Source organism: Rhinatrema bivittatum, chromosome 2 (assembly GCF_901001135.1).
Source record: "Rhinatrema bivittatum chromosome 2, aRhiBiv1.1, whole genome shotgun sequence".
NCBI classification, from domain to species: Eukaryota; Metazoa; Chordata; class Amphibia; order Gymnophiona; family Rhinatrematidae; genus Rhinatrema; species Rhinatrema bivittatum.
In genome coordinates, this window is record NC_042616.1 from 700,350,859 (window position 1) to 700,365,026 (window position 14,168).

General features: G+C 42.5%; 1 protein-coding gene across 2 annotated transcripts in view; it reads left to right on the forward strand.

The window, feature by feature from the left end:
* SLC26A7 (solute carrier family 26 member 7) overlaps nt 1-14,168 on the forward strand; it is a 311,800-nt gene that overhangs the window by 175,893 nt on the left and 121,739 nt on the right. For both annotated transcript variants that reach the window (XR_003854875.1, XM_029591660.1), the window contains exons 6-7: nt 650-732; nt 4,571-4,718. Coding sequence is in view for 1 of the 2 variants with exons in the window: in XM_029591660.1 (XP_029447520.1) it covers nt 650-732; nt 4,571-4,718 (231 nt within the window). In the remaining variant the exon portion in view is untranslated. The remainder of the gene's footprint in view (nt 1-649; nt 733-4,570; nt 4,719-14,168) is intronic.

Genomic DNA, 14,168 nt, shown 5'->3' on the forward strand with positions numbered 1-14,168 from the left:
AGCCGACAGTCACTCAGCAGCGCATGGTTCATAGCAAGATTTTTCAAAGGATACTAATGAAGCAAGAGAATTAGGACATCCTAACTAACTTTTAGTTACCTGAACAAACCCCAAAATTTAAATTTCCTGTCCTGCCAACTGGCAAAGTTTTACCTGAGTGACTTTAAACCTGGGTAAAACTTAGCTAGATAAAAGAGGGGGGATGTTTATCCAGTTTGCACCGATATTCAGTACTATTCAGGTAAGTCTCTTGTCAGGGATACATAGTCCTAAAATTTACCAGGTAACTTTAGGTGGGCATTTTTAGTGGCAGACTTTCCTGGATAAGTATTGTTGAAGATCCTGGCTAAAGTGATTTATAATGAAGATGTCTAGTTAGTCTTATTACTGTAAATATTAATCATTGAATAAAAAAGTAAAGCTGTCATTGCATGAATTCTTTCAGAGATTTATGGTGCTACTAGCATAACCAGTAATTCAGCAGTGAAAGTACCTGTTCAGCAGTGGCTGGTCTTCATTAACATGCCTTACATCCAGTTAAACAGATGTATTTTGTATATCCATTAGATATTCTTAATACCACAGAAGCAATGTTTTTAATTACACCTCTTCCTGGATATTAACTTCTCTTCTGTACTGAATTGGACAGATGATCGCTACAGCTGTTGCTTGCTACTGTGTGGATATGGAGGGCACCTACGGCTTAAAAGTGGTAGGACATATACCCAAAGGGTGAGTTGGACATATACCTGTCTGCTTAATTTTAAAAGTAGCTAAAATATAAATGACACTCATAGGAGTGGACACTGATGTTGACATGAAAAATAGCACAAAGGTGTTTTCTTGTAATTTGTAGGATAAAGCTGCTTCATTATTTCGTGTCAGTGGCAGCCTTTATTACATAGTCAGATGCAAAACAGAGTGACAGCTTACAAATTTCATCTGAGCTCTTAAATCTTGTTTACTGTTATTACTGTTAGAGCTACAATCCTCTTTTAATGCTGCTTTGCAAACATCAGGTATGTGTATGGTTTGTAAGAAGTATAAATAAGCAAGAAGACATGTGACCATCTCGTGATGCCTAATTTCCTTTTTCTGATTAGGAAACTTGCACATGGTGATGACAGTATTCAGACGGAGGATACAGTCTGCGCAGGACTGCACATGAACTTCAGCCTTAATTTTCAAAGTAGACTTATGTGAGTCCTCTTTGAAAATTAGCTGGCTGCACATACTTTAGCATGGCATAGGAGCACATCTGCTAGAGAATGGGTGTGAATGGCCATGTGGATATTTCTGCGCATATTTTTGAAAATCAAAAGTACACGTGTAAATGATTTCCCTGCCCCTGAGAGTGCTTCTTTCCAGTTAACATAAAAGTACGCACAAAATCACGTCTGTATGTACTTTTACATGTACAACCCCATGTAAATGCTTTTGAAAACTACCCCATGTGAATTTCTGTGAAGTATATCATTTAACATCTCGCAATGTTTTTCCCTGTAGAAAACTAGATAAGACATAGAGTCAACTATTGGCCACAGACCCTAATCTAATGGCAAGGCAGCTGTCAAAATGCTCATTGTCAACTATTGACAGGGCAGCTTTAAAAATGTCAAGGACATCAAAATGTGCTCTGACCTTTCTCCGATTCAAACTGAACTGTTCTTTTTCTCTTTAGGGAATAAAAAAACTGGATGGGGGGCCTGATGTAATATTTTATCCATTAAAACTGAGCTCTGGCTTTCATCCCACAATTTCTTAAGATAAATGCTAAAATATAATTTAATGGTATGGTAAGAGACTGAGTTAGAAAAAAGGCAATAACCCAAAAATGTGCATTAAAAAAATGCTTAAAGGTAAACTCCAATATCCTGGCATATGCCAAAATCAGAGGATTCATGCACAAGTCGGGCTTGTGCATGCCCACCAAATTTTAAAAGCCGCCCAGATGCGTGTGTATCTCCCGCTCACTCATATCTCACTTGATTTAAAAAAGGGGTGTGGTGTGGGCATGGACCGGGGTATGAGTGTTTTGGGGTGTGGTTAAGAGATGTGGACGTAAATACTTACGTGCCCTGGTGCACACCAGGTCCATTGCCGTGTAAGTTGACTTCTGTTATGGAGGAGATTTAAGTTGTAAAAAAAAACAAACAAACAGCTATTTTGGAGGGTTTTAAAGGGTCTGAGGTAACTGGGGTGAATGCAGGCTACTAAAACAGGGGGCTTGTAGGTCCTAGCTCAACACTGGGTGAACTGGTAAAACTGGTCATGGTGTGTATGTTCGCCAGTTTTAAATTATCCTGACTTACGTGGTAGAAATGTGATTTCTGTGCCTAGGTGTGGACACATGCTCAGGATATTTTAGAACATGCGCACATATGTATGCACATTATAAAATCACTGTGTTGCTGGGCTCATGCCAATGCACACGCGCCAATGTACACCCATACACTGCTTTCCTGTGCGCCTATAAACAAGATTTCTGCACACAGAGATGGTAACTTTCAAAATGGCATGCAGGCACACATTGGCACACGTATGTCGACGCACGCCCAGGGACGCAGTGATTTTAGAACTTGCGCACATGAGACGTGCGCACAGCCAGAGATATGCATGCATCTGACGTCTTTTAAAATTTGGTGAGCGCATGTGAGACCAACTTGTGTGCAACTCCTGAGTTTGGTGCAAACTGGGCTTTTAAAATTAATATTAAACCATTTTTTCTGTGCAGAAAACATCATATTTTATGCACAGAAAACATGATTTGTACAGAAATCATGTTTTATGCATATAAATCTCGAGTACAGGACCCCTGTACCAAGAATTCTAGGCTAACACTGGCCCACAGGAACTGTTCTCCATCTCTGACTAGGAGTTAAATTTTGCATGTTTAGAAAACATGGGTAAAATCTTTGCAACTCTTTGCATGGAGAGGGGGAGGTAATAACTAATGCTTTCATGCAAGGGCGCTAATCTGCAAAGTTTTACATATACATTTTAAGTGCACAAAAAACTACTTGCCTCATCTGGAGTAAATTTGCATACAAATGTGGGTAAAACCATGTGCTTAGAAAAGTGTACCTTATTACATCAAGCCCAGGGAGTCAGCAAGGACACGTGAAACGTAAGCGTCGAGCTCACCAGGCACACTACTCTTTAAGGCACAAATTTGTATGCTGGGATGGGGGAAAATACACAGACACAATGATCTTAGAAGCCCACGTTCTAGGATACTGGGGCTAATGAACTCACACACATCACATAAACCAAATTGGATCCTATCCATTTGGGACACTGGTCAGAATATGGCTGCTACAATGGGCACAGGGGAGCCGTTTAAACCGTTAGAAAAGTAATGACTTCAGGAGAAATATTTGCAGTTGACGGAGATGAGTATGAATACTTGCCTTGCATGCTTTTGAAATATTGAACAGTGCATACTTCCAGAGGGGTAACGTGTTAAGAAGCCTCTGTCATTTGGACAGCACATAGAGTCCGCAGCTCTCTTTTAAAGATTGCTCTGCTGCAGTGATTCCCAAAGCTATCCTGCTGAACCATCAACCAATCAGGTATTCAGAATATCCACAAGGAACACACTGTAGCTTTCTACATAAAAGATTTATGTTGTCCCAAATGAAATACAATAATAAATTACAGATATTTCTTGTTGTTACCGGAACATTTATCTGCATGATTGCCTTTAATTTATATTTATTTAAGTGCTTCAGTTTTGAAAAATTGCTAAGTCACATCAAATAAATATCTGGCCCATGACATTTCTTTTTCAGGCTGCAAAACAAAATACACCACGGTATGTATACAGTGTATACAAAATTTATATCACTTCTCATTGTGCTACAATAAATAAATCCACACACTGACTAAAGCAAATAAACATGACACACTAAGCAACAAAGCAAATATTGCATAGACTAAGATCATCTGACAAACTTACTGAGAAATAATCCTTACATAAGATAAAAAATCCAATTTGAAATTCCTTCACAGGGATGTTGGAAACCAAATGGGATTTTGAAGGGATTTCAAATGGAACTTTGAATCTTATGTGTGTGGTGATGAGGGGGTGGAGGTGAATGTTCTCCATAAGATTGTCAGATGATCTTAGTCTTTGGAATATTTGTTTTTATATTTTGTTGCTTGGTGTGCCATGTTTATTTGCTTGGTGTGCCATGTTTATTTGTGTGTGGATTTGTGTATTGTAACATGTTGTGAAGTGATATGAATTTTGTAAATGAATATTACACATTTTGTATATTGAAAATTATATTGGCTTGTACTATATATATATATATCATCTTTTTTATTAGTTCTATTTTTAGATGATATAGTCATTTTTTATTGGTATTGAATGTTTGCTATGTGGTTGCTTCTTCATGCTTAATGAATAACAGATCTGGGACTTTTGCACGTATAGGTCACTGTATGATTTTAAAGTTGTGCTGGCCAAAAATGTTATCTTTCTGTTTCATACTTTTGTAAAGTTCTGTGGCAAATAAAAACATTGATATGCATGATTCCAACATGCACATTACTTTCTCATTCACAGTATACCACCGCCGCAGGCTCCTCCAATGAATGTTTTGGCAGATGTCATTGTTGAAGGTTTTGGAGTAGCATTGGTTGGTTATGCAATATCAATCATGCTGGCTCAAGACTCTGCTAAAAAATTTAACTACTATGTGAATGACAACCAGGTAAAGGACATTCTCTGTTACTTCAATATGTCCTCTGAAATTTGTGTTCCTAGCTCATTAAGAAATCTCTCAGAGAAATAACAATTTTAATGTACCTGTGTGACTGGTTCACCAGAGTTATTAAGACGGTCCAGATTCAAAAGTTTTTGTCTTCTAATTTTTGCTTTTTACTTGTTTATTTACTAATTTCCTTATTTACTTACTGATTTATTTACTGCCTTTTTGAAAAGATTCTCCAAGGTGGTATACAGTAAGTTAAATTGGGAGTAAAAACAAATTGTAACAATAATATAACAATGACATAAGACAATAGTATAACAATGATATTGTACTCACAGTGTCAACACAGTACACATTAAACACTGATAAACACAACATCAATCAAGAAACAAACAGAAAGGACTACAGAGCAAAACATATAAATAGAGTACAACTGAAGGAGTTATGATAAATGAAACAGACAAACCTATAGCACCAAATAGAATACTGAATGTAACTCCTTCTTGATTTTCATAGTTTAATTTTATATTATTGGCAAAAAACAATAGAGCACATACTCATTGTACAACCCCAGCTTAGGACAGAACTGCCAATGCAATTTATATAAAACCCAATGCAATTAACCTCCAAAACATATTAAAAAAGAAAACAAGGACTCAAACAACTCAGCTCAAAGAGAGGGAACACTAAGAAAATCACTAAAATAAAAGCTCAGGAAAAAAACAAAGTCCCACTCCAGAGTATATTATGTCTGGGCAGAATATTGCTGTCCTTCATGCCTCATGAATAAGTTATGATATTCCTCTTGCAATACTTTGATTAAAGAGGTCCAAATATGACTGAAGATAGCGTAGTTTCTAGCAGGTTGCACAAGAGTCGAGTGGTATCCCATAAACACCATATCAAGCATCCGACCTTTCCAGTCAGAAAAAGAAGGGGCACAGTCTTTTAACTAATTACAAAGTATTCATTATTTTGCAAGTAATTAGGCTTTGATCAATAATAATTTATACAATTTCCCAATCAATATGATTTAAGCAAATGGTTTAAGACACAAAACTCAGGAGAATATTACACCACCTTACCCATAACTGATTCCAAATAATGTATAACACTTTTTAAAAAAATTTGTAGTTTGAGACAACTCAATAAACAATGAAATAATGTGCCTCACTGTGAGCAGTTTTAGTTCTGGTAGGCAGAATAACAATTCTGTGAAGATTTAATCTTGTAATTCCCATACATCAACAGTCAGACAATTGTTTGACTGTTGATGGAAATCATCAGCCACCAAGGTCACATTGCAGTCTCGCTGCCAAATATCACAGAGAACTATAAACGTCCTGTGGGCCTGAATAGTATTCAGAAATTTGTATACACTTGAAATGGAAATGATTCCATGCTCAATTAAATCAACAAAAGTCTTGAATTTAGAAAATGTTAAGGGCCCAGTGGACCAATCAAAGGTTGTACCAATGTAATGCCTCAGCTGTAGGTACATAAAAAAACAATCTCTCTTCAAAAAGCCTTTCTCACGGAGGCATACATCAAAACACTCCACTGTCTCAGTATTTGGCATCAGAAGATCTCTTATCATTTGCAAGCTTTAATCCACCAGCCTCTTGTAACAAGAATTTAGTATAGAGGGCGGAAAGGCAGGATTCCCAGTAATTGGCAGAAAGAAGAAAACATGAGGAGACACTCCAGTACTTTGCCTAAAAAACCTCCAAGCTACTCAAGCAGCACTAATGAGGACATGAGAAGCAATAGCTGCAGGCAGCTGGGCCTTGTCTGTATGTAATCATATTTTAAATCCAAAGGATGCACCATTCTGAGTCTCAGTGTTAACAAAATTCTGCATATCAGTCAACCAGTCAGTTAAAAGACACACAGGAAGATAGCCATATTATCTAACCTAAAATTAAGAAAATGTAACCCATCCTCTGAGCTGGGAAGCATCAAACACTTCATGCTCAAACTAGATCTTTTCCCCTTCTACAGAAAACAAACACAAACGGACGCATTTTAAAAGCCCTGCGCCTGGTAAAACCGGGGGTGACGCGCGTGGCTGAGAGCATTTTTTAAAGAGCCCAGCCACACATGTAAACCCGGGTACACGCAGAAGTGCTGGGTGATTGAAAAGGAGTGGGCCGGGGCAGGGTCTGGCTGGGGAGGGGCGGGCGGTCTGGAACAGTGCCATTAGATGCTGTCCCGGGGAAGCGCATGCCAGCAGCCGGCCAGCGACAGAGTTTACTTCTGCTCCGGAGGAGCAGTAAGTATAAAAATAAAAATGTTGGGGATAGGTAGGGTTAGTTTAGGGGTCGGGGTGGAGAGGGGAAGAAGGAGGAAGGATAGGGTTGGGGTAGGGAATTTCTCTTCCAGTCCGCTCCTTTATTGGATCGCATGCAGAGGAGGCCACCAGCCCGCGCATGTGTGCGTGGATATTAAAATCCGATGCACACGTGCGACACACACATTTTATAAATAGTTGCTTCCATGTGCACGCGTGCACGCGCATTTTAAAATCAACCCTAAAGACTATTAAACAATGCTATATCCCTAGATCGCAAAAATGTAGGGGGGTAGATTTTCAAAGGGTTACGAGAGTAAGATACGCGCGTAACCCCTGAAAAGCTACCCCAAGCTGCCCCTGCGCACTCCGAGCCTATCTTGCATAGGCTCCGCGGCGCGCGTAAGGCCCGGGACGCGCGTATGTCCTGGGGCTTGCAAAAAGGGGTGGGGCGTGGGTGGTCCTGGGTGGTCCGGGGGCATGGCCTGAGCCTCCAGACACAGCAGCCATTTGCCGCTGTGCCCGGGATCGCGGGCTGGCCATCGGCCAGCGCGTATAACTTCTTCAAAAAAGGTATGGGGGGGGTTAGATAGGGCTGGGGGGTGGGTTAGGTAGGGGAAGGGAGGGGAAGGTGCGGGGAGGGGGGAGGAGGAAGGAAAGTTCCCTCCGAGGCCGCTCCGATTTTGGAGCGGCCTCGGAGGGAATGGAGGCAGGCTGCGCGGCTCAGCGCGTGAAAGTTGCACTATTGTGCACCCCCTTGCACGTGCCGACTCTGGATTTTATAACATGCGCACGGCTGCGTGCGCATGTTATAAAATCGGGCGTAGATTTGTTCGCACCAGGTTGCGCGAACAAATCTGCGCCTGCCCGCAGGTTTTAAAATCTGCCCCAGGAAGCATAAGAAGTACATAATGTAATTTAGGGAATAATACCATCTTCGCCAAAGCCACCCTTCCAAAAAGAGTCAAGAGAAAATGAACCCTGTTTTCAAGTTTCTGAGCAAAAAGCTGCATTACTTTAGGGACATTCTCTGCATACAAAACAGCAGGATTCCTATAAACCCACACTCCCAGATACTCAGTTTTTGTCCCCTTCCCATTTAAGCGGAAAAGAATCCCAGACCAAAGCTAAACCACCTGCCTCATCTAAGTCTTGTCTAGGTGTAATTTAAGGCCAGAAAGGCATTATATTTAGCCAGAACTTCAAGAGCTGCCAGCAAAGATTGCCGAGCTTTAGAGAGCAACAGCAAGATATAATCTGCAAACAACAATTTAACAGTTCCCCTGTCTATTGGGGGACTGTTAATATATATCTCCTCCCACTCTGTAAACTTTTATCTGGGCTTGGTTTAAATTTCCGAATTTATGCAGACGATGTGCAATTTTTCATTCCTCTTGATGGTTCTATAACTCACACACTCAAATTACTCAGTATTTACATGACAGCTATTCAGAAACTTTTATCACACATCATATTATTATTAAACATTAACAAGACAGAAATGTATTTAGTTATTTATTTATCTATCTATCTATCTATCTATCTATTTATTTATTTATTTATTTATTTATTTAGAGTTTTTCTATACCGGCATTCGTGATTAAAAATCACATCATGCTGGTTTACAGATAACAGGGGGTGTGAGTCAAAAAACAGAACATTAAACAAGTGCAAAGGTCATAAAGTTACATTAAAACAGGGTTAATCTAACTGTGGGAAAATTAGAGCAAGATAACTGAGTAATTAAGGATTAAATATTTACATTATATTGTGAAGTCTCTTAGAAGATGTTGCTGTCATTCAATAGGAATCTGGGAAGGCTTGCTTAAACAGCCAAGTCTTAAGCCTTTTTCTGAATGTGGGTAGGCAGGGTTCTTGTCTCAGATCCGGGGGAATAGAATTCCATATTGATGGTCCGGCTGTGGAGAAGGCTCGGTCTCTAAAAGTTAAATGGTGAGTGGTTTTGGTTTGGGGAACGAGAAGTGATCCTCTGTAAGCTTCTCTGATGGGAAATAATTTAATGAAGTCAAAAAACAATCACTGACCAACTTCCAATTTTTGAATTTGGCTCCAATAACATCTCTTTTGCTAATTCCATCCGTGATTTAGGTGATACTTGACAACAGACTCTCAATGACTTCACACATTCATGTAATAATTAAAGCGGGCTACATCAAATTACGCATTCTCAGAAGGTTAAACCATTATTAATTTACAAAGATTTCCATCCAGTATTACAGACTCTCATTTTTACAAACATTGATTACTGGAACTCACTATTCTTAGGTTTACCTGCCAGCCCTTTAAGATCACTGCAGATGTTTCAAAACTCAGCCACTTGTTTTCTAATCGATTGCAAATGATTTGACCAATAAAATGCTATAATTCAATATAAGATATTAACATTGATTAACAAAATTCAATAACAGGGACACTGATTGGATAGGAGCGACTCTGCATTTTCATGGGCCCCAGCGAGTAAGATCAGCAAACAAGGGGCTTTTGGAGATACCATCATTGCACTATGCTCATTTAAACGAAGTCTCCGATTTCTGTAGCTGGCCCCAGATTATGGAATATGATGCCTGAATCCCTAAGGATGTCAGATAACTTCAAAATATTTAAAAAGGAACTAAAAACCTGGTTAATTAAAAAAGCCTATGAAGCCAATTGACCTGCAACCTTGAAGTCTGAGAATGAATAACATCACTGTATAGTGTATTCGTGTTTTAATTTGTTGTACTGTTTTTGTAAATTTTACATATTATATATGTTTTTATCATGTAAACCACCCTGATCAGTTTTGGAAGGCTGGTATATAAATGTTTAAGAATAAATAAATAAACGCCTGATTTTATAATCCATCATCAGTGCATGGACCAAGGGCTCCAAAGACAGAATAAAAAGAGGAACGGATAGGGGACCCCCGTCTACTTCCTCTATGGAAGGAAAAGGCAGGCAATAGGCAGCCATTACCAAAATCATGCGCAGTCAAGTTAGTATATAAAACATGCAGATAATGTTATGGAGTCTCAATTTAGTGGACCCTTGGGCCGACCTGCAAGAGACTGGGAAAGGTATTCAATGTCTCTGGTACACCGCAGGCCGGGAGGCAGATGTTCAGGCAGGACGTAGAGGTGCTCTTCACCCTGGAAGCTGGTACTCCCCCGGGAGGAGCCCGTAGGAGCCCAGCCGCTGGGACTTAGGTGAGGCTTCACCCTTGGAAGCCGAAGTTCCCCCGGGAGGAGCCCGTAGGGGCCCGGCCGCTGGGACTTAGGCGGGTTGATAATCTTGAGACTGGAGCGGGCAGGCTGATGAGCAGGACTGAGAACTGGAACCAGACTAGAACAGTAGACAGGAACTGTAGCAGGACTCGGATACTGGAACCAGGCAGGAACAGTAGCAGGACTCGGGTACTGGAACCAGGCAGGAACTGTAGCAGGACTCGGATACTGGAACCAGGCTGGAACTGTAGCAGGACTCGGGTACTGGAACCAGGCAGGAACTGTAGCAAGACTCGGGAACTGGAACCAGGCAGGAACTGTAGCAAGACTCGGGAACTGGAACCAGGCAGGTACTGTAGCAGGCAAGCAGGAATGGAGCGAGTTCCAAAGGCAGCTCACTCCGGGGCACGGAGCAACAGGGAACCGGTTGGTAAGCCCGTTGCAAGGCAAATACTGAGTGTCCGCGGCCGGCTTATCAAGGCCGCAGCGTCTGACGTCAGGAACTGGGCGGAGTCACCACTGGCGGGAAACGGCCTAGAAAAGTGCCCAACTGGCGCGCGCGTGCATCTAGAGGCAGAACGTCCATGGGAGGCTTTCCGGCGGCGCGGCCCTCGTGGGGACGCCGCCGAACAGGCCGCGAACTAGGCCAACAGAAGCGGGAACAGGTCCAGGAACACAGAGGTAAGGGTCTGGTCGTGGCGCTCGTGGCCAGAACCGTAACAGATAATCCAAAATTATCCCATCAAAATCCATCTTTTGCATGGTATAAAAAAGAAAAGACCAATAGATCTTATCAAAAGCCTTCTCAGCATCCAGCCCAACAACAGGGATTTGGGACTCGTTCAGCTTTACTTGTACACACTTCTAAAGCAGTGAGTAATTTATATTTATTCACACTAGACCACCTACCTTTCACAAATTCAGGTTGGGGTGGAGAAATTAGGGATGGAAACAAATAATTTAGTCTGTTAGCTAAGATGTTCACATATATTGTAATATCCTTATTCAAAAGGGAGATAGATCAGATTAGTCATCTTTATCTGGTTTAGGAATAAGGGAGCTAACCGCCTCTCGCAAAGTGCCCAGCATCTTCTGTCTAAGTATTTCCAAATATAAATCACATAATGGGTGAACTAACTGTGCTGATAAAACTTTATAGAAATCCAGAAATGAGCCTTCCAGTCCCGAGGACTTCAGAGGAGGGAGAGACCCAATTACATTTAAGATTTCCTGAGCAGAGACAGAGACATTCACTTTATCTAGTTGGACCTGAGACAAGAAGAACCTGAAATGGAAGAGTTAACCTTTTTCTAAAAAAGCATCCCTAATTTGGGCATCTTCCACTCTAAAGTATAAAGATGCTCATAAAAAGCCTTAAAAATCTCACACCTTTTTTTGGAAGTGCGAAAGGAGGCTATAGAAAGAGGGGTAATAAGCTGAGGGTGAAAGGGGGTAGATTCAAAAGTAATCTTAGGAAATATGTCTTTACAGAGAGTATGGTGGATGCACTGAACAGCCTCCCAGTGGAGGAGGTGGAGACAAAAATAGTAGCTTAATTCAAGAAAATATGGGATAAATACAGGGGATCTTTAAGGAAGTGATGCTGAAATAATTGGACGGCTGGGCAGGCTGGATGGGCCATATGGTTATTTTTTGCTGTCATGTTTCTGTGTTTTTTCCAGGGTATACATATTAATATCCCTTTTACATCACAGCTTACTGTGCTCAACATCAGTAAGATGGGTTTCTTGCAAGAACACAATTTGCAATAGCCTGGATTCTATCGCAGAATGGTGAATCCAGCGATAACAGGGGGCGGGGGGAGAAGTGGGGGGTGGGCCTGCGAAAGCCGGCATCCATCACACCACCGCGGTGTTTTCGCTGCCGGCTTTCGCATCCAATAGCGCCACCGTGAGAGGTGGTGCTATTGGGCGTGCTACTGGCGACGATAACGTGGCTTACCTTATCGCCACCAGTGAAGACACCGCTGACTCTGCCTCCTCGCTGCCCCGACTCCTCCCCTCACCGCCCCGACTCCACCCTCCGCATGCTATTGCACGCAATAAGCGTTAGAAAATGACCCCCTTAATTTGGCCAGCTTATGTAAGACTTTTTCTCTTTTAATGGATATATTAAGTCCTGCCACATTCCACATTATGCAGTTAAGGTGGATCATCAAACTTTAACACAGATGGAGATTTCGGCAGATAGCTATATAAATAAAAATGTTAAATAGTTTGGACAAAATCGCTAATCTCAGAAACCACTGAACCGATTGCTTTCAAATTTGGACACAACCTTCATTTTGCATACAGGAAGGTTCTTCTCTACTTACATTACAGATATGTCACACCTGTGACAGGTAAAATAGGTTTAAAGATTTTTTCGAGAAAACAGCGACATCTGCTGGGTGTAAGCGCCATCTGTTACACCTTACACGAACCCACGCTACACTAATCATTTCACCAGTCCAGGTCCACGTTTCACTTCCATTTTATCACATTCGCGCACTTTTTTCGCCGGAAGATAACTATTTCCTTTACAGATAAAATACACCCACCACCCTCCTCACACCCCCCCCACACATGCCAAATTGATTTACTTCCCACAGCCTCCCAACACACACAAAACCACCCTCCTCACACCCCCCACACACATGCCAAATTTATTTACTTCCCAGGCCCTCACAACACACACAAAACCTGACAGAAGTCCGGGAGGCTCCAGCGGGGGGCCAGGACCGGTCTGGGACACATCTCCTGCACTACGGCCTCGGCTGCTAGCAATCAACATTGCGCCGACGGCCCTTTCCCTTACTATGCCACTCAGGGACACCAATGATGGCAGTAGCCCATGTGACATAGTAAGGGCGAGGGCCCCCTCGGCGCCATTTTCAGGACTGGCAGCCGGCGGCCCTTTGCCCTTACTATGTCAGAGGAACTACCGCTGCCATTGCTCCACCCCACTGACATAGTAAGGGCAAAGGGCCATCCAAACCCGTTTCAGTGCTCGCAGCCGACGGACCAACGCCAATATATCGCTCCCGGACCGCTCCTGAACGCCTACTCCACCGACTGACATTTTTATCAGGTCTCGGGGGGTCTGGAGGGTGGGGGGTGGTAAGGAATTTATTGCAAACATCTTGGGGAGGGGTCACGAGGGGGGGGCAGGTTTCATTCATTCGGCAACTCTGGGGGTGCAGGGGGGTGGGCTACTGTTTTTCGCAGGGCTGAAGGAGGGGGGGCAGGAGAGTGTGGTGTGGTTAGTTTAAGAAAGCGTTTCTCATAGGGTTGTTTTTTGGGGGAAGGGGGAGGTTCACACACAAATACATACACTAAACTTGCACGATCTCGGGAACGCACCAAAATAGCCCTCCCCAGACCACAAAACAAATTTGGGAGTGCAAATTTGGTTAGGCACTCCCCTATTTGGCTACATAATGCGCACAAAAGCCCAGGGACAGACCACATGTAGCACCAACAATTTTAATTTCCCAGGTCTTGGGAGGGGGGCAGGAGGGTGGGGGTTTATTATTTGATTTAAAGGGTTGGGATTGGGTTGTTTTTTTTGGGGTGGGGGGGGTGGGGTTCCCACAGAAATAGAAAGACAAAAGTTTTCTGATCTGAAGGGTAGGCAGTAGGCGGGGGGAGGTGACAGTGAGGGGAGGGAGAATGAGGGGGGAGGTGAGTGTCAGGGGAGGGAGAATGAGGGGAGAGGTGAGTGTGAGGGGAGAGAGTTGGAGTGGGGACAGGGAAGGGAAAGGGGGGGGGGGAGTGACCAACGGGGAGGAGGATGAGTGACTGAGGTAAATGAGCAAGGGGAAGGGGGAGGGAGGGAAAAGAACCTGACTCTGCCACTGCAACGCGTGGCGGGGTACCGCTAGTATTTCCATAATACTAGACAGCCACTTCCCAACTGAGCAGCAGCCAATTGTAG